Below are 26,976 nucleotides of genomic sequence, written 5' to 3'. Positions count from 1 at the left end.
CCTAGCTGCTTTCATCAGCAAATGTTCTGCAAGCTTTACAACCTCAGGCAGCCCCAGCCATGCCCTGCTGAATGCAATGCCCACCCTTAGCATCATTCCACAAACATTTTCTGAGGCTGTTACATAACTCACCTGTTATTTTGGGCACTCTGAAAGAAAAGCAAAGCAAAACAAAAAATGGCAATGTCTCAAGGCAGCAGAATGTCAGCCTTGGCCAAGGGAAGACTTGGACCAAGTGCTTGCAGAGCAGACACAGCCACCCCGCTCCAGAATATCTATAACATCCACATTATATATCACATATCTGGTATAGACATGAACCACTCCGTATCAGCTGGCCCAAGGCTGTCTTCATGTCCTTTCCACAACGACAGTATAGGCATTGCCAAAATTCACCATTGCTTACCCCAGCACCAAACTCTAACTGAAAGGATGCAGTCATTCTGAGGTAGCCAGAGCGGGGCTCTGGGGCAGTCAGTGTTAGGTTGAAGAACCTACCCAGAGTATGTCTGGAAGACATACATGACTGCAGTCAGATTTTCCCATGAATTTCTATTCTTACAACAGGACTAAAAGTCTGCCTGCTCCCAGTCTTCAAGTCAGCAGGGAAGAAGGATGCATGGAAGGTAAGCCACACTCAGCCTGCTGGTGGTTCGCATAAGAATCTTCCCTGCATATCTTTTTTCCAAAAATATTTGTCTTAGTTCTCTTATCCCGTTTGACAGGTCCTGCATGCTCATTTATACTGTAGATTAACGAGACCAGTAAGTCAGGAGCTTGTTACTCTAATGAGTCTAATAATAATTTGCATAATTTGAGAGGTAAACATATCCATTTCAAACAATGACCGTGGAAGTTACAGATGATTAATGGTATTGTCAAATTATTCAGAAGGAACGTAGATCTATGATTCTTATTGAATCTAGATAGAACTGGGATTCACATGACAGTCAAGCATAACACAGCTGGAGTTCAGTTCCTGGCTGCCATTAAAATAATGACTTAAGGATCACAAATTTTGTTTTTCATAGTTTTAAAATTTATTCAAGATTTTCTTTTGTTTTCTTTTAATAGTTACCTATGTAAAAAGCACTCCCAACTAGAGAATCGCAGGGAGAAACACAACTCAGAGATGTGCAAAATGGTTGTTTCCATTTTCATATTGCAAAGCCTTGAAGATAACACTTCAGCTCTAAAACCTCAGTAAAGAAAGGATATGATCCCATTTTATTTCATTCATTAAACTCTCAAAAGTTTCCTGTCCATGTACAGTATTTATTGATTCAGAGAAATATACTCGAATGGCTGGAAGCAGATTTTCTAAATCCATGTTTATGAACCAAACAAAAAATGTCTTAATAATCATCTGTACTTTATGCTTGCATTTGGCAGATGGTTGAAAGAAATGTTAAGGTGCTTGGTATTTGCTGGCCAAGTCATGTTTTTACCCAGGAGCCCTGCTGCGACTTAAAGAGTGTAATTTTAAGACTCCAACTTTGAAAACTCTAGTTATGCTAGTGGAAATTATGTCCATGGAAAAGTCTTACTGGTCCTAAGTAGCTGTTATATAACTTTTTTTTTTTTTTGAGTAGTAATGATTGGCTTAAAAGCGACTTTCTAAAAGCAGTGGCTTAAAATCTTACGTTAGACATGCAAACACAGGTTCTGGATGCACTAAAATGTCTCTCACTGGCTTGTTTCTTTTTTCTCTTTAGCATATTTGCTAAAGAAAAACAATTTTGCTCTTAGCTCTAATATAAACACAGTTCATGTGCAAGGTTGTTCTGATCTGGTGTATTGTGTTTGTATTTTCATGGGAGGCAACTGTGTTGATTTTTTTGTTGGGGGTTTTTTGTGTGGTTTTTTTGCGTGACCAAACTTATCTCCAGCAGCTGTTAAGTAATGCACGTTTGACAAAGTTCTTTATATTTTTTTAGGCTATGATGGAATCCTTGAAATCCACCCTCTTTCTTTGTCCGTTCATTATAAATTTCACTCTAGGCCCTTCATCCACTCCTTATTTCTTGCTCTTCAGCTACTAAAAGGTTTTTTTGTTCTGCAGCTTGTCACTTTTTCAGTCTCTTTCAGTGCCTGCACCAGCAGTGTTGTTTTTCAGCCTCATCTCATTTAGGCAGTTTTGACTATGGCATTTTCTAAAGTTCGTTTGAGGCAAAACATTTACCATATGCATCAAAATAGTGCATGATTATGTCAGACTTCAAAAGCGTGAATGCCTCTTTGATGTGTCCTTAAATGCTTATTATTTTGCTCTACACAGCTGTAGTCAGAAGCAGAGTCCTCCGTAAGCGCATGCGAAGGGAGAGGGGCATTGTGGACCACACCTGAACGTAAGCGACAGGCTGGCCACCGTGATGCCATAGGTAGCACACAAGAAAAACTCTGATCCTTAGGAAGCCATTGAGCACATGTCCAGTGCAATATGCCTCTTAAGCACAGCTCACTGCTTAGTAATTCCTCTTTTAAAAGAAACTATATGCAGGGTGTCTTCCCAAGAGTCTAAGGTGACTGTCGTATCACACCTGTCCTATTTATTTTTGTTGAAGAAAACTCTAGCTTCATGTTTTCGCTTGGTTAGGGCTGTAAGAATTGGTGAATTTCTGTGAACACTTACACAGTGGCTGTTCAATGAGCCTTGCCTAAAAAAGTAATAAGGTTTAATTAGCCCAGCCTAATCTGACAGTTTGCTGCTGGCACACTATCTGTTAGTACAGCTGGCTAGTGATGCATGTATGCATATGAAACAAAGATCACTCCTTGCAAGTTTTCTTTGCTTTTCAAATATTGTGTGGTTGAATTCTTGCAATTTCAAGTTGTCTTCTCATACAAACTTTGCTTCCCCCTGTCCAATTTAAAAACAGGTCTCAGTTAATAAGATTAACACCTTCCTCATTTTGAGTTTTGATAGAGGCTGTTTTCAAGCTAAACATTGGCAATGCCTATACAAAATTCATATTCTAGTTGTCTGGGTATGTCAAAAGGTTGGATCACCCAAGAAACCACAATCCATGTGGCCAAGCCCCTAAACCTGTAATATCTCCAATATGTACTATTGTGTCAGAGTGCAAAAACCCTGAGTACAGCACAGAGCTAGGCTCCTCAAGGCAGCATTAGGCCTGCACAGAGATAGGTAGTCACAGGTTTAAGTTTACACCATCTTCATTTATAATTTAAAAATGAGACCTTTTCTTTTGTTCACATGTTGATGTTCATAGTACAAGTGCAAGATCAGGAAATTGCCTTACATGGATTTCCAAACCCCAAACTCTAAGCCAAGGTTTCCTCATTTTTTGCTACAGACAGTTTAACCTACAGTCACAATGATGACAGCTGAATAGTTAGAGGACAAGAAGTAAATTTATATTCAGCAGCCCTGGCTAGTGCAGCCTCCCTGTGCTTCTCAGCAAAATTAAGCAGGGCTTTGTGAACATCCTGCAAAGAAAGTGGGCAAATTTCATAGGTACAGGGCTTGGACAGCAGAATTGTGAAGGGAACTCCTGATGCAGTGACTCCCTGGAGCGACTGCATCTGAGGAAACCCAGCCCAGGGGCTGGGAAGAGACCTAGTGGAGAGCAAAGAACTGGAAATGCCAGAAAGAGACTGAAGTAGAAAAGAGAGCGAGAGGTGTGCTGTGCTCCTCTAAGAAAACACATGCATCAACTGAGTGATAAAATCTTGTTCAAATTCTGTCAAGTTGTGTTGTCCAATGGTTTCTTGCAGCAACCTTATAATCAATCAATATGGCAGAGAAATATTAAAACTTGGGGATCATAATCAAACATTAAAACATTAGATTTCAGAAACTGTCCCTCTGTACAACATATTTTACTTTTAAAGAAAACATAGTCAAGAAGCATGCCAGTGTGATTTCCCCACAGGTCATCTAGTCCACCCCTCTGCTTAAAACATGCCTACTTAGATCAGCTTCCTCAGGGACATGCCTCCGAGGACAGGGATTTCACGCCACCTCTGAGCAACCTTTTCCAGTATTTAACCACCGCATGGTAAAAATATGTTCCTAATTAGAATTTTCTACATTCAAACCGTTCATTGATCTTCTCTTCAGTTTCTGCCAGCTTCAGCACCATGCATCTCTTTGTCATTGTCTAGAGACTCCTGGGCTGTCATTTACAGACAGGGCATTGCATTTACTCAGCTAGACCTTGCTTAGCAGTAGTTGAAAGAAAACTTCCATGGACCTCCTGCTCCTCTGTCTCTGTCAGGTGAGGTCTTTGTGGAGCCAGCTCCACATGGATCCTTTGACCCCTTCCCCCAGCAGAGCATTGCAAAGGCAATGAAAAGGCTCAAAGGAGAGAATAAAGTATTCTTGCCACCTTCCTCTGCCATAACCTGCTTGTAAAGCCTAAATGTGAAGTCAGTATTTCTGGTGGCTACCTTGAGGTGAGCCAGGTTTCAACTACATTGCTGCTTTCCAGGAGATGTTTAAGTAATTTAAACAGCTCTCAAGCTGTACTATTCACTGGGGTGACCAGTTAGCATGTGGGATACTTAATCACACAGTGGACTTGTTTGCTGGCTGTCATCTACAAGACAGTGAGGAATAGAATTGACCTCTGAGTAAGAAACCATCATGAAAATTACCGATCTCTCCATAGAATGCCATCGATATTTGTTACAGAGGTTAATCTTATGCTAGTTCAGATCTATGACTCAACTCAAAGACCAGCATGCAAACAATGAGAAAAAAGGGTTTTAATTAATGTCTTTGAAGTAGTTCCTAAAGAAAGACTGGAACACCCATTAAATCCACAGAGTGCCAAAAATAATTCCTCATTTTTGCCCACAGAAATGAGATACAAGTCTTAGGTCTCAGTGGTTAGTTCAGTGTTGCCAAACTCCACGAATACTGAAGTGTTTAGAGAGGCTGTTTTCCCCTTAAACTTCTCTTGACCTTTCATCATCTTCCCCCACCCAACTTCCACCTCCATCCAAAGCACACATGTCACATCCAACTGGAGCACTTTGGAAAGAAAACAGCTGTGTTTCTTGGGGGATCATGGGAAGAACATTTTGGGGATCAATGTCAGTAAAAAAGAAACTAGGTAAACATAGTCTTTAATGTCAAAAAATGGAAACATAGGACATATCAGATGTCTCTTATTACCTCTGAACTTATTTGCTCTTTTAATTTTGCTGTGCTGAATTAAATGAAGATGTATATCTGTGATGCTTTTGTACAGCAACACAACTACAGAAAGGGTTTTTTTTTTAAAGAAGCAGGAGTTAAAACTGCATGTGTGTTTACCCCAACTGTGTTTTTGTCCTCCTGTTTTTCTTGATTCCTTTTCAGTGCAGAAAGTGAATTATTTCTTTAAGGAGCCTGTTATGCTATCCAAAAACTGGCCAAAAAGTGAGTCACTTCAGATTGGAATAACTCTGAGTTCCGTTTATGATTCATAGGACTTTATTGAATGGGTTGGATGTAAATGGGTCTAAACTAAACACTGGGTTTAACTCCACTGTACCAGATCTACAAAATCAAAAAGAGAGAGCTAACCATCACCTCATTGAGCTTGCCAGGGAGCATTCTTTGAGCAGATACCAAGGTGGCAATTGCTGCCAGTTAGAACAGATATAAATACGTCTCAGAGGAGAAATTCTATTTGCTGCAGTGCTCTAAAACTGCTACCCAGCTTGGTGCAGGGAGACTCCCACGTACTTCCAAAATAAGGAAGGAGGAGCAAGAAGCTATCGTGTCACATCAGCTGCCAGCTCCTACACATGAGCTTACTGTGGAGAAAGAAGTTCAGGAAGCCTGCCCCAAAGACTCAAGGATATGCAAAAACTAAAGTTAAAAGCTTAAAACCAAAACCTTATATATGCCATACAGTACATAAATAAAAGACAATGCAAATGAAAGTGTCACATAAAAATGACACAGGACTGGAAAGTTAACAGAAGGGCAGAATCTTTATTCTGTGTTTCCAAGTTTTAAAGCTTTAAGGAGCTTATGTGGCCGGCATCTGAGGGCCAAACCCCAGCCAACCTTTGGACTTCAAGCAATGGAGAAGCAACAGTGCAGTTGCACTTGTACGGGTTTGAGCCTGTGCCCTGCGACTAAACAACATCTAACTGATGAAGGTGAAAAGGTCAGTGTTAAAACTTCTCCCCTACAATCATTTCCTTTGATTCTCTTTCTACTGGCATCACTTTCTGGCTTATTTGTGCCAAATGCTTTAACATCTGCTAATTAAGTTCCAGTCAAGCCTTAAAAAGACTCGAAATCTATGTTGCATGGTGGCCTGCCCAGACAGATGAGCTAATTAGCCCCAGCATACTGCCAGGTTGCTCTTGCTTCCCTGCTGCCCTGTCTCATGGCAGCTGCAAGAGGGACCTCAGCTTGTGCCTCTGCCTCTCACAGCACAATGTAGACATCTTGGCCACCTTGGCAGTTCCCCTCTCCCTCCCACTTGCTCCCTATGGACTTCAATCTTTTTTCAGGGAAGAGCAGTGCTCTTCAAGACATGACATGTTTCTTCACAGAACCTCTAAGAACATTTCTGTTTTCTCACCTTTTCGAACAGCAGCTATTTTTCCAGTCCTTGCTTTGCAGACAGGTGATTCCCTTTATCACCACTGTCAAGCCCACCCTTTTACACAGGTGAAATAAGAAATTGTACCATAAGTTACACAGGTAACAAGGGCTCTAATATAAGTATTATCTCATGTTCACACCACTTGCAAGATGCCCCCTTAGCCAAGGTGTCCTCTTCTGCTCTTTGTTCTATTGGTTGCACTCCACACAGCATAAGGTAACTGGATAAGAAGGTAAAAATCATCTTCCAAGGGAGGTTGCTTCCTTTTTCTCTTTCTTCAATGCCGGTATCTAGTGGTTTAGATGTTTCTAAAGGTATTGTGATAAAAGGCTGAGATGTATTTTTCAATTAACTCATAACACTTGCAGGTCCTCTTAAACTGGAGAAATCTCATAAGAAGTGTCAAAGTCAGCTACCCAGAGAGAATGGGAGATATGAAGAATGGGATGGAAAGCCAACAGCCTCATCTAGAGCATGCTTTGGTTATGGAGCCATCCATTTCTGATGGAATATGTAAAACTACTTCTTTCCCAGCCCTTTTCCCCAGACTGAAATGGTTTATGACTGAAATCGTTTCTGACTTATGAAATTGTTTCTGGTTTATGGCAATCTTAGATTTCTGGATGTTGAAGCATGTGGCTATTCCTGGAAAGGTGAAGTAGGAAGAGCTAGTAAGATGTTCTGATAGCTCTGTAACTTCAACCTCTGAGGCCATAATCTGGAAGCAGTTTTGAGAAACCAGACTGGTCCTCAGGAAAAGCATCCTGTGAATCTTTATCCGGAAGAAAGCTGCAGCCAAAGCCTGGAACCATGTAAACTTCAGCATGCACAGGAGGGAAGTTTCAAACAAGAAAAGTAAAGGAGTAAAAGGCAACAGTACTTCTAGTGATTGATTTCCCTGTGTGCATCAACATCCAATTATCATGATACTGTACTGTCTTCATATATATTTTCCTAATAGGAAAGAAATATCATGTTATATGTAAGACAAAAATGAACAAACTATGTTGTGTCTGAAGAAGAGAAATACAACTCTTTGCCAAGCCTTTGCAGGAGTCAAATAACCACGGACCTTCCATTCTTCCCTGCAGATATTTTTTCTCCTGGCCAAATGACAGAGCACAAGCCAGGAATCTAATGTATAGCAGAATTACTAAGTTAACATTATGGCTCTCCATTAAAAAGGCTTGGAAATGCTTGTGTGAAATGCACTCATTTGTTTTGGTCTGGCTTTTGCAGTCTCTTAGCAGCCAGTGGTACAATTAAATACACTCCATTCCAGAAAACATTTTCTAGATCCATTACAACAATGAAACTGTTGATGCCTTCAGATGCCCCTTTCTGAGCCCCAACCATACCTCACATAGGTGATTATGCTGCTGGTAACTCCATCTGACATATGCCAGAGGTACGCATGTGGTATTTGGGGTTGCCAAGGCTCTGTGAAGGCTGCAGGAGAGCACTGCCTTCAGCAATACATCTCTCACAAGGGCTTCCTGAGTCTAGGCATTAGTGTGATTAGCAGATGATGGACACTGGCTGTATGGATCTTGGCCACAGCACCTTCATAGCTGCCAAGTTCTTGGTGGCAATAGAAGCCAGGTTTTCAGCCCTGAATAATCACCGAGTTCTTCTAGAGCTGAGAAAGTCACATAGTATTGCCCAGGAATATCTGTTAATTACTAATTGTGTGACAATTGCTAGACTCTGAATACATAATGAAATACATGGCACCTGATCTTGAGAAATCGGACACCCCCAAGTGATAGGTCTGTGACATGAATGGCACTATTTTCCTGCAGGGCTAACTATTTTCCCATTAAGATAGTGAAGTGGGTGTGCTGATCAATGATGAGCACCAGGAAAAGCATGCTGTTATTAAGGGGAGACTCTTACCCCACCATCCCTGAAGTATCATGGGGTCAATCCCCACCAGAACTTTTTATACCTTGCTAGAATTTTTCTTTGTCATTATGTCCTGAGTGACATGCAAAAAGAACTATATCGTACAGTACAAGAACATAATAGGTTATTCAGTAACAAAACAATGCTAACAAGATGTGACTATTTAGTTGTTATATATTAGAAAACAATTTAAAAGGTGATTACTTTGCAAAGGCCCTAAATTATAGTATGATTAATGATATCTCCTGTTTGATGAGGATACACTGACATCAGAACTATGTGCCTCAGCTTTGTCAGGGATTTTTGTTATTGAGCAGTCTGTGCCTTCTACCATTGTCAAAATATGGGTTCTTATTTGTGCTTACATTTAACAGAGCATTAGTAGGTCTTTCCAGCAGAATATGCAATTTGCTTTTCACCCTATGACCTTTAAGGCTGTTGCTTACGTTATATGCCTTTAGTTTCTTCCTAGCAGATGCAGCACAGCACAGCACTGGGAACAATGACAGACCTGTGCATTGGCGCTAACCACTGGCTGTTTGAAATATGTTATTTTCTTTGACTTACTTCAAGCATATTATTTCCCTCTCTGCCCCTACACCCATATACACTTCGCATCTTTTTGCTTGTTCCTTCTTTTGCGATCTGTAACACTATTCAAAATTGCTGCTAGTTTTCTTACAATGTCTTTTGATCTTCACATAGTTTGTACGTAAGGGTTAAATCTCTCTCCACCATGGATTAATCCTGGTTTCTGAGCTCCTTATTTATGCTTTTAGACTTTGTTTCACTTCTTTAGATATTTCCTTCCCGGTTATGACAACGAATACACAGTTTACTGTTATTCCCACAACGCGTATTTTCCTTTTCTCATTACTTCAGAAAGCTAGCTGCTCAGTGTGTGTTGTTCCGAAGCTTCTGCTGTGCTGGCAATTCTTCTTCTATGGCTGTTAACTTAAAACAGCCTTTACAGAAGACTACTTTCAGCCATACCATCACAGATTTCTTTTAGGGTCCACTTAGGCAGTGCTGAGGCTGCAGCTCCTGCGCGCGCATAGTCGCATGCACTCCCATATCAGATTTGTGCGGAGGATTCAGTGCAGGCTGGGTTAGAAGATGTCCTTTGCATTTTGTCCCTCAGGTGGTTCATCAGGCCAGCTCCATCCTCCAGCAGCGCCACTGCATTGAAGTGGTGCACCACAGTACTTGCACACAGCAGCAGAAACTCTTGACTAGCTAGGAGGAAAATCCTTCCTCTGTTGCACTGAGGCTTCTTGGTCACAAAATTCACAGTCAGCAAGCAAACCAAGAAACAAAAATCCAGGAAAGAAGAAGCAAAAAACGCAGCAGATTGAAAGAAGAAACACTGTCCTGAATAAACCATGGCTGCGCTGGATTTGTGACAACCTTAAGGCTCAGCTTTGGGGGGATTGTGCAATCCGTCTGTACCCTTTATTTAGAGCATAAATTTGCTGTCTGCTGCACATTTCCATCGAGAGGCATTCCCTGATTTTAGTCAAAATAGAAAGAAAACCAAGGCAAGATGCATGTAAGGGGTCCCTACTCCCATTTGAAGGTGATTGCCTACCAATATGATATTTCTGGGTTATGTAGTTCTTAATTCAGCTTGATTTTTCTCCACCCACTTTCAAATGAGTTGAGCAACAAGGTTGCCCCTCAAAGTGAGATCTGATTGGCAAAATATCATTTAGATATTTTTTCCTACTAACAAACAGAGACTATTGATCTGAGGTCCGTGAGGAACAACAAACATAAAGTCTCTTGGTATTTGCCTATGGAGTCATTTGTCATTGCAAAGCTGGACTTTGGCATACTGTCCTGAATTAGCCCTGAGATTTGCCAAGAACTTTTAAATGATCTTCTGTAGAATCAGTTTATCTGTATTGCACCAAGACTAAGTCCTTTTATGCTTAGAGGTATGAAGCCAACTGTTTGTTACTAAATATTGAACAGACTAAATACAATTATGAGTAAGAAACTTTTGTCAATGGTTTACATGATTTTCAGGAGGGCTTTGAGAGTGAATGTCAAGTGTTACATAGCTAGCAGATAGACATGGGAAGGTTATTCCTTATATTCCCTACTTGTATACTTACAGCTACAATTTGCTAATATTGATAGCATTAATTTAATGTCAAAGAAAATAAAGATCCCCAAACCAATCAAGACAATTATATTTTAGAATATTCACCATAATTTTTGGGTTATATTTTTCACAGACATTTTAAGAGGCTTTTTACATTTTTTTCTACTGGTTTGAAATACTCTATAGAAAGAGATTTAATGAATCTGTAATTTAAGTACTTTCATTGGCTTTCTGTATTTTAATAAGCCATGCTAAGGATGTTGGTTTAAAAAATTAAAGAAAAAATAATAAAATAATTTATATATTTACTGATTTGTGTTTCTTTCCTTTCATAACCGCACAACTATCTAGTGTAGCTGGTATGTGAAAATCCTACCAATTGAGTCAGTATAAAACACACAATAGCAATAAGTTAGACTTGAGAAACCTTGAGTGAAAAGGTACAAATGTCAATTCACAATATGTTTTTACTCTGTAACAGTAATCCACTGTTAACATTTAGAAAGGTGACTTCTCAAATATCACCTGCATTTTGCATGTGTGTCTATGATAGTTTAAAGCAGGTTAACAGTCCCTAGGAAAGCTCTGCTGTTCCTGCTGAGGAAACATAAACTCTCTGGAGTTATAATTTTTCATTCCTCCTCTTTTCTACCACAGTCTAAAAAATCTAGCTGAAAAGTGTGGTAGCGAAGGTGGCATCAGTAGGAGAAAAGAGAAATGACAGTGACAACAAATCCATAAAAAGGAAACTGGTGCTTTGTCACAGACTGCTCCACCACACTTATCTCAGGGCATTGGCAATAATAGCTGTATTAGCAAGATAAAACAAAGTCTTAAAACAAAGTCTTTTTGCTGGTATGTCTTCCTTCCTTAGTAGAATAAACATTATTTGTAAATCAAAAACAACCTTCTTGTCTCCATGAGAAGGGCTTCCACTGGGGAGGAGAGGGAGGCAAGCTAAACCACCTGCACTCATCAACCCTTTACATCGGTGTGTCCTCCAGTGTCCTGGTCACTGATCCTGCGGCTTCACACCATACTTGGTTAAAAACCAAAGAAATTAATGGAAATTCACTTCGATAGTAAGGGAATCTGCATTTAAGACTAGTCATCAAAGGTTAGTGGATTAAACAGGCAGGACTTATACCTCGCACCTCCTTTTCCCTGCTTCCCTTCTCCCGCTCTCCTGTACACACACTGTGAGTGTACAGCAATAGCTACATCATCCAGAGACTTTGAACCATCTCAAATACCCCATGAGAGCATGTCAGGAAGGGCTTGTTACAAAACTGGTGAAAAGTGACTTGTCTTTCATTAACACTACCAGCTATACCTGGCTGTAGACTGGAGGAAATACCAGTCACTTTTGGACAAGGAAAAACAGTTTCTGTGTTTTCAGGGGTTAATAATGTATATAAGGATAATGGCTGAAAGATGAGCACTAGTACAATGTGGTATGCACACACAAATATTTTGCTGGATCATGGGAATTTAGCCAGCAATGTGCTTAAGTGCATGTCCTCTGGTCAATCAGTCATTTTTCAGAGGGTTTACAATTTTCCCTATGAAGAGGATGGTGCGGGTGTATTTATCCAGAATCACCAGGAGAAAGGGCCTGTTGAATCTGACTCGAGGCGGGTGAGGAAAATCGCCAGATCTCCAGGTAACCTCCTTCACTGTGGCCCCCGCTGCTTCAGTGCCATTCTCATGAACATTCAGCACGGCTTTGTGGATCACCTGCAAGGACACACAGCAAAACAGCCTCCAGCTGACAACCCAGCAAGACTAGAGCAGCCTGTCACCCTCCTTGCTCTTGCCAAAGGGAACCCTGTCTGGGGCGAGACCCGGCAGCACCAGCCTCTGGGAAGGTCATCACCAGCCGCTCCCCCTCCCACTGCAGTGCAATCAGCCATCAGCCCACTCCTGCTACCCTCCTTCACTGCGTGTGCAGAGAGTAACCCTCAAACAGCAGACAGCCAAAGAGCACTCAAGATGACTGATCGCAAGAAACTCTAGAAGCAAAGGAACCTGGTAATTTAGCCTAGACTTAGTTTTGCCTTTGGCAGCTTCATGTATTATTGTGAATTTACCCTATCATCTAGCTGAAAAAAATAACTTTTTGAGGGCACTAGAAGGGCAGGAATAACAGCCTTTTGCCCTCTGTAGGCAGAATTAGAGGAAATTTTACCAAAGCTAATGTGCTACCTTTAGATAATTTTGTTTAGTAGCCAAAAGAACATTTAATTATACGTATGTCTTCTTCCTTCTCGAACCACGTATGTATAACCCCTTGTAAGCATGTGTGGCTTCAGGTTTAGGAAAGATAGGGCTTGCTTTGTTTCCAGGCTGGCAGCTGTTGATGATTGAGTGATGCTTCAGAGAGACTGGGATAAGCTTTTCATGGGATATTAATGTCAGGTTCCTGGGAACAAAGAAATCCTGTGGTCGCTGTGTTTCACGTGCTGACTTACTTTTGAAACCATCAGTCCAGGCTCCTCAGTAATCCCTGACAGATCAGCTTGTTCAGTGAATAGATCAACCATACCCACTTGTTTGACTATCCTTTTCACATCATAGGTACCAGAAATAGAAAATTTTGGAATGTGCAGATGTATTTTTCTGTAACAAATAACACAAATACAGACAAACTGTCATCTAGGTAACACTCCTCAATGGCTTCAGTATAGTGACACTTCACATTTATTTCTCTAAATGTTAAAAGTCTGCTCTCAGGGTTCAGATAGCACTTCTGACCAGGTTAGCTATCTAACGTGGAGGGTTGGAGCAGAATGAGCTCGTTATCCTCTGCCTCCACAGTATGGTTCAAGGAGTGGGGTGGAAGACACAACCATACCAACTCTGTGGCAAACAGAGCTACTACTGCCAGGTAGCAGGTGTTTTTCAAAAGATCATAGCTAGCTGTCCTAAGGCTGTTCAAATATACAACAGGGCTTGGGCCACGACAGAAATAGCTGCAGTAATCGTGAATTAATAAAATTTCCACTTTTACATACAACGCCCTCAACACCCTAACACCCAATAGTTACTCCATTGTAGTTTCACAATGCCCATATGAAACAGGGGTCTGGTAACTTCATCATGGTGCTAAGCAACATGTGATAGAGCCAGGAACTTAACCCAAGATGCATCCCATGTTCAATGCCCTATTTGTTCATTACTCACAGCTCTTTTTCATTTTCCAACTAAGAAAAGGAAACTCCTGCACAGAGAGGGACCATTAAGTGAATAGAGTTCAGTAAAATAACCTGGCCTTTAATGTTTTGTCTTGGTAAGATGAACACTACTAATCTATAATGTTGGTCATCTCTTACCTTAGCAAAAACAGTTACCTGTCTTGGAGGAACTTTTCCCATTTAGATACAGTCCTTTTCAAGAGAGCATCTTCCACCTGCTTCATCTTCCCTTCGTCGGGCAAAACAAATAATGCTGCAGCTTTTCCATTGTAAGGTATCTGAACCAGCCAACAGGACAGCTCTTCATCAAAGTAATTTCTGTAGTAACCCTTTCGATACATCATGTCAACCTTTATAGATGTTTTCTGGTCCACAAAAAAATCCTCCTGTTTTGTATATGAAGTACTGAAGGGTTTCTCCCAATGGGCTTATGACAAAAAGAAAATAATTCAGTGGAATACAAAGAGGAATGGACATGGTGAATAAAACAGGATTTAGTCCCACAGCCTTCCTTTGATTAGAGCAAATATCTTTTTCAGGGTACTGCATTCTCAGGTGTTACATTATTGCAGCTCTTTTTTTTATTATTATTATTCTTTCAGGTGCTTAAAGACAACTACAGGCAGATAATACTGAAAACACCATCTTTCACTAAAGCATGAGTCTATAATCACATTAAAGAATTTACCAAACTCAACAAAGATATTTGTTAAAAAAACCCCCAGTCTTTCACTTAACCAGGTGCGGACATATTTATACCGACGACAAGTATACATGGTTTTATAGCAACATTTTCCAGATACTGAACATGGTTTCCTCCATTTAAAATATTTAAACTACAGTTTCTTTCTCTTAAGTTTTCATTCCCTGTAGTAAGCACTAAGCATCTAAGTTACAACCTTCACACACTTTGATATTTCTTACCTTTAAAGAAGACATAGTTAACAAGAACCATTGCAGTGAGAGGATCAAGATTTTCCACTAGTTTAACAATTTTCCCATTTGTCTTTTCCTCAATGTAACTGTTGATCTGATTCTCAGCACCAGAGGAGTTGTTAAAGTCAGTAGAAAAGACTTCAGATTCGTAAAAGCTTTTGACATCATCCAAGAACTTCTGTAGTGGTTTTAGCGTCTCTTCTATAAAAAGGGCATTGCCCAGGCTCAGCTGGAGCTCACTGTCTGAACGGTTCAGCATGTGGAGGAGTTGGCAAAAGCCTTCATGTATTTCCTGCTCCTGAGTCTTTTTCAGGTTAAAGGCAAGCCCTTCCAGAATCTGCGTCAGTGTCGCTGACTTGGCACCAAGTGCCAGCATTGCAAAGGAAGCAGAGATGCTTATGGGTGAAAAGAAAATATTTTGATCTGTTGCTTCAGATGCGACCAGCTTGTAAAATGAAAATGCAAAGTCAGCATTGCTGGGAACGAGTTTGACAAAGGTTTTGTTAACTGGATAAACTCCTTCCCCATGAGAACTGCGTCCTGGGTAATATGTCCCTTTAGGATCATCCTGCTTATTGCGGTAGCGAGGATGCTGATGACACTGGGCAACAGTATGCAAACCAGCCAGCAATAAACACAAGGAGAAGGTGGGGTTCATTTTCCTTTTAACTGTTTCTGGAAAAGAGATAGACATACAAAACATGGCATGGAAATTAATCTCTTCATGCTGTGTGCTCCAGCCAAGTAAAATGAGGATCTCAGAACACACCGGTTTTCCAAAATCCCACGCTTCATATTTCACACTCCTGATGCATGCCAGTGATTCCCAGAAAAAATATGCCTCCTGATACACTATTTGTATAACCAAGTACTATCTCAAAAGAGGTCATTTTGATCATATTATCCTTTAAAGAACAGGGTAAGACTGAATTTTTTAAAATTTGCAAATAACTGGAAGCTTATGACCTTTTCCCCAGAGTAACTGGTAGAAGTTGTTTTTGTACTCAGTACTGCAGGATGGCTACTGCAGCCCTGTTAGTCTTCCTCAATTCATCAAATAATTAGAGAATTAATTCTGTGTTAAACAAAAATGTGATATAAACATAGATCATACTGTGTAGGACCAAAATTACAAAATACTTTTACAGTTTCTTCAAAGATAAAATATTGGATCACTGTGGTAGCAAAGTCTATAGGCATCTCTATTGTTTCCAGAACAAATTTTTATTTGATTATGTGAAGTATCCTCTTCCCTAGCAGCCAGTTCTTGCTGGCTTTTGGCATGTTTTGATTTTTTGCATGACAGTTACATCCCTTTGTTTACATGGAAAAAGGTGCCCTTCCGAGGCAATAACATAATCCCCCAAAATGAAATGTCCAAATGAGCCAAGGGAAAACTAAAAGGGTACTTACAGTGCTACAAAAAGGATCTTGCTGTGCCTTGCTTGCTTCTTCTTCTCTTCAGTATCATTGAGCAGGATTAAGCAGAGCACCCCCGTTAATCATTAGTTAGTTCAAATAAAAATTGCCAGCAAGGATGCACAGCAAGCAGTAATGACACTAGATATTCTGGACAGTTTGTCCAACCCAGACACCAGCTAACAGTGCTGGGTGCTGGGGCTGCAGACGAGAGGGAGCGGAGCAGGGACTGTACCTCCTGCTGCTTCCACGCTTGCAGGTTAACACAAGAAGCCTGCTGCTGTGGGTGCCTGGCAGGAGAGCCATAGCCATACCCTTCGTGGCCAGAGCCAAACGCTGTGACTTTATGTGAAGGCCACCTCTTGCCTGGGTCTGGCTGCAGGGGACGAAGCTGCCAGCACAGCCTACTAGGGAGCACAGCCTCCCTGCCAGACCATCCTCTTAGCTTGGTCCTGGGGGACCAATAAACTGGACGGCGACACTGCCAGAGTCGTAACCTCTCTGTCAGGATTTCAAAACAAGGTTTGGATTTAGAAAGCCCTTCTGCCTTACTGTGTACCTCAGTCACAATCTTTGACACCACGTTTAATGGTTTCAGGCCTTTTCTGAAGGGGAGCAGACAGTACGTGATTGATGAACGGTCTCCAGGTTTCTTTAGAATAACATGTGGCATTACAACTCTAGTGAGACATTTTCACACAATACAGCTGTTCACTCACTGCTGTTTGCCATCACCTGTGACTGAGTATTTAAAGAGTTGGTGAAGAGTTTTCCCCTGGGTTTTTAGAAAATACACAACAAAAACACCACAGCTAAGAAACAACGCTTACACTGGACAGTTCCAGAGACTGACTGCAAAGAGACAAATGTGGTCAGTGAGTATCTTGTTTCCTCAGCTTCGTCTTCTGTACCATATGAAACTGAAATGGACCCCCGCAGCACACAAAATAGGCTGCCAATTCACCTTTCAGCCAGTGCTAAAGACGACGTGTTGCATCGCTGGATGATATTCAGGGTTGAATATCATATGTGGACAGATCACTCAAGGACAAACTAAGGCAGGAAATGAATTTTTTAACAGATCTGGATGCCCCTGTGGGACTCCATTGTGTAGGATGGTTTTGTCATTCCACTTAGCAGTTATAGTGTCATTCCCATAATGTAGATGTGAAATACGCAATCTGCATCCCGTTGATTCCACATTGCCAGAACACCCCAAGAGGTTGATGGCAACCATCAGATTTTGAAGTGAGGGTAATATCTGTAGCCCATAAATCACTGAGCCTTTGCCCAGTAACTACAAGGGGATTATGAACTGTCAAAAAGTAGCCAGCAATGCATGTGGTCACTGGCCTATTACAGCTTATAAAACAGTGAATAAGATTTACAAGATGGAAAACAGGAACTTGAGTATTTCCAGTTCAGCAAGCTTTGTAAACTCATACCAATAATCCTAAATCTTCATTAAGAGAGATCAGCTTGTTTGTTAACAGTGAGGCAGAAAGGCAGTAAATGGAGGGATGACCTGAAGGATCATTCCTTTTTGACTGGGGATGCATGCAAGGAAACAGATACCAATACAGATGTTCTTAGCTCATACTGGCACTGCAATAATGTAGAAATTTTCAACCTGTGGTTCAAGTTCAGGCCCTGTAATGGAACTCTGAAAGGCAATCAAGAAACACAAGCCAGCATGTGTCCCCTTGCATTCATTCCTCCCACCATTGCATTTATCCTTGGAGCACCAAAACAAAGCTGTTCCCTGTAAAATTGCATGTTACTGAATGTCACTGGTACCCATTCAAGGAGCATCTATAAACTCCGCTATGCTGTTCATGGTGCTTATATGTATACCTAAATTTCCATCAAGAGGAAAGACATCGGGAAGGCACAACAGCTGACAGGGAGGATGCAAGGCCTGCTGGAAATGCTCCCCTGCCATAATGAAAGCTGCAAGGAAGAAATGGTTGCAGGTCTGAAGATTAAGCAACCGTCTCACAGAGTGGAAGAAGGGAAGATGGGGATGAGAGCTGGTGGGTAAGTACCTGGAGAAGACAATTAGGAAGAGAGGGCAGGCACTAGCAGAGGACAGAAACAAATGAGCCATTAGAATATATCCAGTCCCAGAAGTGAGACAAGAGACCAGAACATCTGAGTGTCTCTACAGCTGTGCTATTAAATCCCTGGAAAAACATCTTATGTCTATTCCCATTATTGCAGCCATTTTTATTACATCAAAGCTGGATGGTATTAATTCTGGTATTTCCTAAAGACTGAATGTTTGGCCTTACAACCACAATATTCTGCTAATGTCCTTCTTTGGGATATCAGACAATTTTGTAGCCTCAATTTCAATCTGTTACCAGAACCTCATACTTGCAATGAAATGCTGTAGTATATCTTATCTTTAAAGGAAAACATAGATATACATAACCTCTGCTGAGAATCAAAGTTCTTTCTACTTTGCTTATAATTCCTTGTTATTTTCTTCACTTTCTAACCAAAGGTATATTTATCAGCCTCAGAGATTCTGGAAGCTGGGTCTGTTTGAAGCTACCTTCTGATGCTATGTAAAACCACATAAAGCAGGAAATGTTTGTGTCGCTTGCAACAGCAAAAACATTTATTGTGGTCTATAGCTTGGAGACCATCATGAGACTATGATTTGCAGCTTTACTACATCATGGGATAGCAATTCAGTGATGCCACATTGCCCAGCAATTAGCTATTTCATCCAGAGGACTTCCTTTTCCAGGTTCCACTATGCCAAAAAACTAGATATATAAAAGATAATGTACATAATTCATTCCTTACTCTCCAAGACAGCCAATGCTTATTCTCGTCTGTTTTCTGGGCTTTGTTGCTTTTATAGCTTTACATTTTATTTCCTTTCATTATATGATTTCCTACCTTGCCAAGATATTAGAGAGAGAGAATTAAAAAAAACCGCAACAAACAATTCCCACTAATTAAAAATTTCTGTGTGCTGGAAAATCAGACCATACTTTCTCAGCAATGTTAAACTTTGGGTTTTTAATACTGAGAACTCGTATACATTTTCCTAGAATGACACAAACTGGTCATGTGGACAATAAGTTGTCCTAAAGGACTATTGTGGTTTAACCCCAGCTGAAAACTAAGTACCACACAGCTGCTCTCTCACTCCCCCTCAGTGGGATGGGGGAGAGAACTGGAAGGGTAAAAGCGTGGATACTCGTGGGTTTAGATAGAAAGTTTAACAGGTAAAGCAAAAGCTGCACGCGCAAGCAGAGCAAAACACGGAATGCATTCGCTACCTCCCATTGGCAGGCAGGTGTTCAGCCATCTCCAGGAAAGCAGGGCTCCATCATGCATATCGCTTACTTGGGAAGACAAACGCCATCGCTCCAAATGTCCCCCCCTTCCTTCTTTCCCCAGCTTTTGTGAAGTATGACATCATATAGTATGGAATTTCCTTTTGGTCAGTTGGGATCAGCTGTCCCAGCTGTGTCCCCTCCCAACATCTTGTGCACCCCCAGCCTCCTCGCTGGTGGGGTGGTGTCCTGGTTTCAGCTGGGATAGAGTTAATTGTCTTCCTAGTAGCTATGTTTTGGATTCAGTATGAGAAGAATGTTGATAACACACTGATGTTTTCAGTTGTTGCTAAGTGGTGTTTAGACTAAGTGAAGGATTTTTCAGCTTCTCATGCCCAGCCGGCAAGAAGGCTGGAGGGGCACAAGAAGTTGGGAGGGGACACAGCCAGGGCAGCTGACCCAAACTGGCCAAAGGGGTATTCCATACCATGTGATGTCCCAGCTAGTATATAAACTGGGGGGAGTTGGCCTGGCGGGGTTGCTGCTTGGGAACTAACTGAGCAGTGGTTGGCGAGTGGTGAGCAACTGCATTGTGCATCACTTGTTTTGTATATTCCAATTCTTTTATTATTATTATTGTCATTTTATTATTGTTATTATTATCATTATTAGTTTCTTCTTTTCTGTTCTATTAACTGTTCTTATCACAATCTATGAGTTTTACTTTTTTTTTTCCCGATTCTCTCCCCCATCCCACTGGGTGGGGGGGAGTGAGTGAGTGGCTGTGTGGTGCTTAGTTACTGGCTGGGGTTAAACCACAACAGGTGGTTTAAGAAGCAGAAAACGCCTTGACTCTGTGCAAGCACTGCTCAACAATAACGAAAACATCAGTGTATTATCAACACTGTTTTCAGAACAAATTCAAAACATAGCCTCATACTAGATACTATGAAGAAAATTAACTCTATCCCAGCCAAAACCAACACAAGGACAAACCTAGAAGATGCTTCTCATTTTCTATTAACTCCACCCTTCATTTTAACTTGCATTTCTCCATCAGGGAACTCAGCTGTGCTCATTGTCTCATGCAGGTTTTGCTTCATCTATCTTCAAGAAATTAATTCTTCATGGACAAATGAAGGGATGCCATCCAGAGGGACCTTGTCAGGCTTGAGAGGTGGGCCTGTGCAAACCTCATGAAGTTCAACAAGGCCAAGTGCAAGGTCCTGCACATGGGCCAGGGCAATCCCAAGCACAAATACAGGCTGGGTGATGAGTGGATTGAGAGCAGCCCTGTGGAAAAGGGCTTGGGGGTATTAGTGGATGAAAAACTGAACATGAGCCAGCAACATGTGCTAGCAGCCCAGAAAGCCAGTCGCATTCTGGGCTGCATCAAAAGAAGTGTAACCAGCAGGTCAAGGGAGGTGATTCTGCCCCTCCACTCTGGTGAGACCCCACCTGGAGTGCTGTGTCCAGCTCTGGGGACCCCAACATAAGAACGACATGGGCCTGCTTGAGCAGGTCCAGAGGAGGGCCACGAAGACGATCAGGGGGCTGGAGCACCTCCCCTATGAGGACAGACTGAGAGAGTTGGGGTTGTTTAGCCTCAAAAAGGGAAGGCTCTCAGGAGACTTTATAGTAGCCTTCCAGGGGCCCTACAGGAAAGATGGGGAGGGGCTCTTCAACAGGGAGTGTAGTGATAACACAAGGGGTAAATGCTGTAAACTGAAAGAGGGTAGATTTAGATTAGATGTCAGGAGGAAGTTCTTCGCTGTGAGGGTGGTGAGGCACTGGAACAAGTTGCCCAGAGAAGCTGTGGATGCCCCATCCCTGGAAGTGTTCAAGGCCAGGCTGGATGGGGCTTTGAGCAACCTGGTCTAGTGGAAGGTGTCCCTGCCCATGGCAGGGGGGTTGGAACTAGATGATCTTTAAGGTCCCTTCCAACCCAAACCATTCTATGATTCTATGAAATCTTGATAATTGAATTTTAAATATAAAAGTTGAGGAAAAGGGAACACAAGAAGTATTGTAATCCAAAATGATTTTGTCATGTGTATGTGGTCTGCTCACGTTTGCTTTTTTACTTATTGCTGAACCATACTCAGAATGTCATCTGGCAGATATTCTTATCAAATACAAATTTCAAAAGGAATACAGTGTAAATGATGAAGATACTAATTTTTTTTGACTGTATTGGTGAAGAATTTCACCATCTTCTTGGAAAAGAGCATTAGTATAGGTAAGAGTCTGTGCCAGGAGCGACAACTATGGTAATATGTAGCAGTGGCCAGGTCAACAGAGACATCCCTCTCTGCAAGCTCCCAAGCATCTGGCTCCTGAGCAGGAGCTCCAAGCTACGTCAGGTGTCGAAATGCCCCGCATGAGGTGTTCAACACCTCTGAATGGGAGCACACTGGTGGGGAGCTGCATTTAGGAGCCTGAAGGCAATACTGGAAAGGGAACTGCACCTTCTTCCCCTCAGTCTCAAACCAAGGCTCTTGTCCTGTGGTTGTCTCATATGGCTGCATAGTCAAGCAGCAAAACAGGGCAGGGCACACCATTTTCCTTTTTAACTCAGCTGTACTAATCTTTTGCTTACTAACCTAGTGACTGAAGCACTTGATCACTGGATTTGATGATGGTCTGGAGCTTTGGCGTTAGATGTGGTAATGGTGAACATTGTCTCCATTCACCCAATCTGTACCACAAATAATTTTTGCTTTCTTTATGCCAAGTTGTCTCTTTCCAGGCCGAAGATCTGTCACTGCAAACAGGAGCTGTTCCAAACCTTTGATTAACCTTACCGCCTTTTTCTAAAGATTTTCCTGTTCTTATTTATCCTTTCTGTTATTATAGGACCAGAATTACATGGTCTAATCCATGTGTGGATGATTGAGAGATTTAGACCGTGGTACAATGTTCCTATCTGATTTGCTTTTTTTTTCTTTCCCAATAATTTCTAATATTTAATTTGCCTCCTTCCCCACTGCTGATCAGATCTGTATATGAACTACCTACCATAATACCAAACCCATAGTCCTAACAGCAGTCAGCCCAAGTACAGCATTTCACTAATCCTGCAGCTAAAATTTACAAAAATCAAAATTCCCACTGACACAGTAACAGCAAGCCAGAAAGACTCTGTTCTTTATGGTTTCAAAATGAGACAGAATTTGTCATGTCCATTCCTTGATTTTACCAGAAGATGGTGGCACTGGGCTCCTTTTCCTATAATCCCCAGAACTTGAGGCTCCATACTTCCAGTTCTACCTGCAGAAAGCAGTGTGGCAGAATCACACTAAAAGCTTCGCTTCTTGCAAGGATCTTACTACTCATAAGTGATATACTGAAACAATAACATTTTGCTAGCAGAATTTGCCCTACAGACCTTTTTCTCATGGTGTAAAGGAACCCTTCTTATGCAAACAACTTTTAGAGTGACACGTTCACCAGAGAATAAAAGTTCTCATTTTGGAATGAAGTTGTCTACACAGAGAAACCTTTTAGCATTACTATTTAAATTTAAATTGATGCCTTACATTATTTATGGTTCTGTTGCAGACATGGCCTTAAACAAACACTAAGAAAACCCCTTATGTAGATATTTTGGAATTATACTTTTTTGCTTCCAAAGCCAGGTAGAAAGTATTAGGGCTAAACCTTGCAAAGTGTCATCATTTATTATTATTAAAGAGATTAATATTGTTGGCCACAGTGAAGAAGCAGAAGGCAGATCAGCTAGCTGAATGAATATATTCAATAAAATGAAATTTATATATGATTCCATTGCTCATATGCCTGTTCTTAAACAAGTCGTTGATGCTGTAAGCTTTTGGAATGTTGAGGATTCTGACAGGACATCGAGATCATTTAATGCAACAATTCTCTTCCCTCTTCCAATGGAGGTGAAAGAAGACACTGTGTCATTGCCCTTAGCCTCTGCAGCTCACATTCTGGCAGGTCAACGCAATCCCATTTCTATCAGTGACTTACATTAATATGCTTCCACAGGACAGTTTGATATCTAGGCTGTACCTACACAGGCTTTCTGTCATGATTGCTGCACCATCTTTCCCACCCTGCCAACCTTGAAGCGGCTGAAATGCTGCAGCATATTTGCCTCTATTTGATGCTTCTTCTCAGTCACCCTTGACACAACTGTGAATATATCAAGACTATGACACACAGCATAATGACGGGCACAGGCATGAGGTAGTAGTCTCTGGGTGGGGCAACTGAGGCCCAAAATGTCCTAAAATTTCACCCATAAGATTTACCAGAAGGATAGAGCTCAGACTTGCAAGGTAGAAGATACAGGAACAACAAAACAATTCAAGTCATACATTCCAGTAACTGTCCCTTGAATATGCAAGACATGGTGTGGCTTTTTTGATAGCTAAAGAATCTGCATCTGTGTGAACAGCATACCTAAACGATGTCTAGGCATATACTCTCTTTTGCATTCATATGCATTTTAGGACCCACTTTTCATTACATCTTTCATCTCTGTGCACAGATGTTTTCTCTTCCTCTGAGATTCTTTCCTGGCTGCAATCAAAGTTCTTATGACAATGGCAACACTTAGTGAATTATCTTATTCTATGTTGTTTTTTTCCTTTCGAACATTTTCCTTCAGCAGAGCATCTTCCATGTGGTTTGTGCTTCCTACATGAGATATAGTAAACAATATAGCAACTTTTCCTTAATAAGATATTTGCACAAGTAAAGGAAAGTCTTCAGACCATCCATATGAGCATCACATTGCTGTTAATAGAAGTTTTCCAACCACAGAGGGTCGGTTCTTGTTTAGTAAATTAATAAATCATAAGTAGTTTGTTTCCAGATGGCTTATGGAAAAGAAACTGAATGCAATCAAAAATAAAAGAAATAAAGACTCATTCGTATAAATCAGTGTCATGGTTTAACCCCAGCCAGCAACTAAGCACCACACAGCCACTCACTCACTCACCCGCCACCCAGTGGGATGGGGGAGAGAATTGGGAAAAGGACTAAAACTCACGGATTGAGATAAGAACGGTTTAATAGAACAGAAAAGAAGAAACTAATAATGATCATGATAACACTAATAAAATGACAACAGTAATAATAAAAGGATTGGAATGTACAAATGATACACAGTACAATTGCTCACCACCCACTGACTGATGCCCAGTTAGTCCCCGAGCGGAGATCTTCCCACCGCCACTCCCCCCAGTTTATATACTAGATGTGACGTCCCATGGTATGGAATACCCCTTTGGCCAGTTTGGGTCAGCTGTCCTGGCTGTGTCCCCTCCCAACTTCTTGTGCCCCTCCAGCCTTCTTGCCGGCTGGGCATGAGAAGCTGAAAAATCCTTGACTTTAGACTAAACATTATTTAGCAACAACCGAAAACATCAGTGTTATCAACATTCTTCTCATACTGAACTCAAAACATAGCACTGTACCAGCTACTAGGAAGACAATTAACTCTATCCCAGCTGAAACCAGGACAATCAGGCTAATTCACTTGTAATAAATTAATCTCCAGGGGTAGGATTGAACTGAAAAGCTACTTTCATCATGGAAATTCTCTTTTGCAAGAAGCCAGCAAAGTCATTTGCAGCAAGATCAGCGCTGAGCTGAGTTTGTGTAACCAGAATATTAATCATAGTCAAGGACATCTACATGAAATGAATGAATTATAATTTTCTTTAAAACTGTTAGTCTGAGGAAAGCACAATTACTAAGTTATTTAAAAATGGACTCTCTGTTATACCTGGGACTGGAAACTTAATAAAGGATATTTCCAGATCAGTCTTTGCTGGCTAACAGTTTACAGGGAATGGATGATATCATACCTGTGTTCAGTTTAAATCTAATCAAAGCAGCCCCATAAGGGTAAGGGCAGAGGTGCACTACCCAACAGGGAATGTTGGATCGATGGGTAAGATTCGGAGGATATGTCACAGGACTTGGAGATACATTGCCCGTGGTGGTCTTCATGCTCCTTTCCCTCCTGAGAATTTACACTCATTCTAGCTCCCACTGCAGTGGATATATAGAGCTTTCAGTGAAACATTTGCATTTAAAAATGTTCATGTTTCTCTTGCACTTTTTTCTGCTGGGAAACCCTTGTGCCTTTGTGCTTTGGAGACAAGACTTGAAAGCTGGATTAGGGAGTAACACTGACATGAGGGATTTTTATACCCCTAAAAGCTACCTAGATGCATGTCATAGAATCAGAGAGTCATAGAATCATTTAGGATTGGAAAAGACCTTTAAGATCATCGAGTCCAACAATTAACCTCACACTGCCATATCCACCACTAAGGCATGTCCCCAAGCACCACATCTACACGTCTTTTAAATACCTCCAGGGATGGTGACTCAACCACTTCCCTGGGCAGCCTGTTCCAATGCTGGAAAACCCTTTCGGTGAAGAAATGTTTCCTAATATCCAATCTAAACCTCCCCTGGCGCAACTTGAGGCCATTTCCTCTTGTCCGATCGCTTGTTACTTGGGAGAAGAGACTGACACCCACCTCGCTACAACCTCCTTTCAGGTAGTTGTAGAGAGCGAGAAGGTCTCCCCTCAGCCTCCTCTTCTCCAGGCTAAACAACCCCAGCTCCCTCAGCTGCTCCTCGTAAGACTTGTGCTCCAGGCCCCTCACCAGCTTCAGTGCTCTCCTCTGGACACGCTCCAGCACCTCAATGTCTTTCCTGTAGTGAGGGGCCCAAAACTGAACACAGTACTCCAGGTACGGCCTCACCAGTGCCCAGTACAGGGGAACAATCACTTCCCTGCTCCTGCTGGCCACACTATTTCTGATACAAGCCAGGATGCTGTTGGCCTTCTTGGCCACCTGGGCACACTGCTGGCTCATATTCAGCTGGCTGTTGACCAACACCCCTAGGTCCTTTTCTGCCAGGCAGCTTTCCAGCCACTCTTCCCCACACCTGTAGGGTTGCATGGGGTGGTTGTGACCCAAGCACACAACCCAGCACTTGGCCTTGATGAACTTCATACAATTGGCCTCGGCCCATCGATCCAGCCTGTCCAGATGCCTCTGTCAAGCCTTCCTTCGTCAAGCAGATCAACATTCCTGCCCAACTTGGTGTCCTCTGCAAACTTACTGAGGGTGCGCTGGATCCCCTCGTCCAGATCGTTGGTAAAGATATTAAACAGAACTGGCCCCAATACTGAGCCCTGGGGAACACCACCTGTGACTGTCTGCCAACTGGATTTAACTCCATTCACCACCACTCTTTGGGCCCAGCCATCCAGCCAGACTTTTACCCAGCAAAGAGTACACCCGTCCAAGCCACGAGCAACTAATTTCTCCAGGAGAATGCTGCAGAAAATGGTGGCAAGGGCTTTACTGAAGTCTAGGCAGACAACATCCACAGCCTCATCCACTAAGCAGGTCACCTTGTCATAGAAGGAGATCAGATTAGTCAAGCAGGACCTGCCTTTCATAAACCCATGCAGACTGGGCCTGATCACCTGGTTGTCCTGTAGGTGCCATGTGATGGCACTCAAGGTGATCTGCTCCATAGCCTTCCCT

At 41.7% G+C, this 26,976-nt stretch overlaps 1 protein-coding gene and 1 long non-coding RNA gene across 2 annotated transcripts; one reads left to right on the top strand and one right to left on the bottom strand.

Moving 5' to 3' along the window:
- Nucleotides 1-526: 526 nt before the first annotated feature.
- LOC138685316 (uncharacterized) lies at nt 527-2,786 on the top strand. Its single transcript, XR_011324552.1, has 2 exons — nt 527-626; nt 2,279-2,786. It is a non-coding gene; the product is annotated as an uncharacterized lncRNA (long non-coding RNA).
- Nucleotides 2,787-8,636: 5,850 nt separating this feature from the next.
- Nucleotides 8,637-16,229, bottom strand: LOC104319185 (alpha-1-antitrypsin). The gene is made up of 5 exons (XM_009920822.2): nt 16,131-16,229; nt 14,706-15,392; nt 13,938-14,208; nt 13,059-13,206; nt 8,637-12,324 (listed from the first exon to the last, which is right to left on the bottom strand). Exons 2-5 carry the CDS (start codon nt 15,373-15,375, stop codon nt 12,118-12,120), a joined length of 1,296 nt encoding a protein of 431 aa, XP_009919124.2. The 5' UTR covers nt 15,376-15,392; nt 16,131-16,229; the 3' UTR covers nt 8,637-12,117.
- Between the last annotated feature and the right edge of the window lie 10,747 nt (nt 16,230-26,976).

This window comes from Haliaeetus albicilla, chromosome 5 (assembly GCF_947461875.1).
Source record: "Haliaeetus albicilla chromosome 5, bHalAlb1.1, whole genome shotgun sequence".
In the NCBI taxonomy this organism is placed as follows: domain Eukaryota; kingdom Metazoa; phylum Chordata; class Aves; order Accipitriformes; family Accipitridae; genus Haliaeetus; species Haliaeetus albicilla.
The sequence above is the reverse complement of the archived record's forward strand: the minus strand, read 5'-3'. Positions and strand labels throughout refer to the sequence as shown.

Excerpts from the sequence above, each read along its gene's own strand:
- LOC104319185 (XM_009920822.2), bottom strand. The coding sequence starts at position 15,375 with ATGAACCCCACCTTCTCCTTGTGTTTATTGCTGGCTGGTTTGCATACT. Across the intron at positions 13,207-13,937 it reads GAAAAGTTCCTCCAAGACAG|AAAAATACATCTGCACATTC; the intron begins GTAACTGTTTTT and ends TATTTGTTACAG. Across the intron at positions 12,325-13,058 it reads CTGGACTGATGGTTTCAAAA|GTGATCCACAAAGCCGTGCT; the intron begins GTAAGTCAGCAC and ends GTGTCCTTGCAG.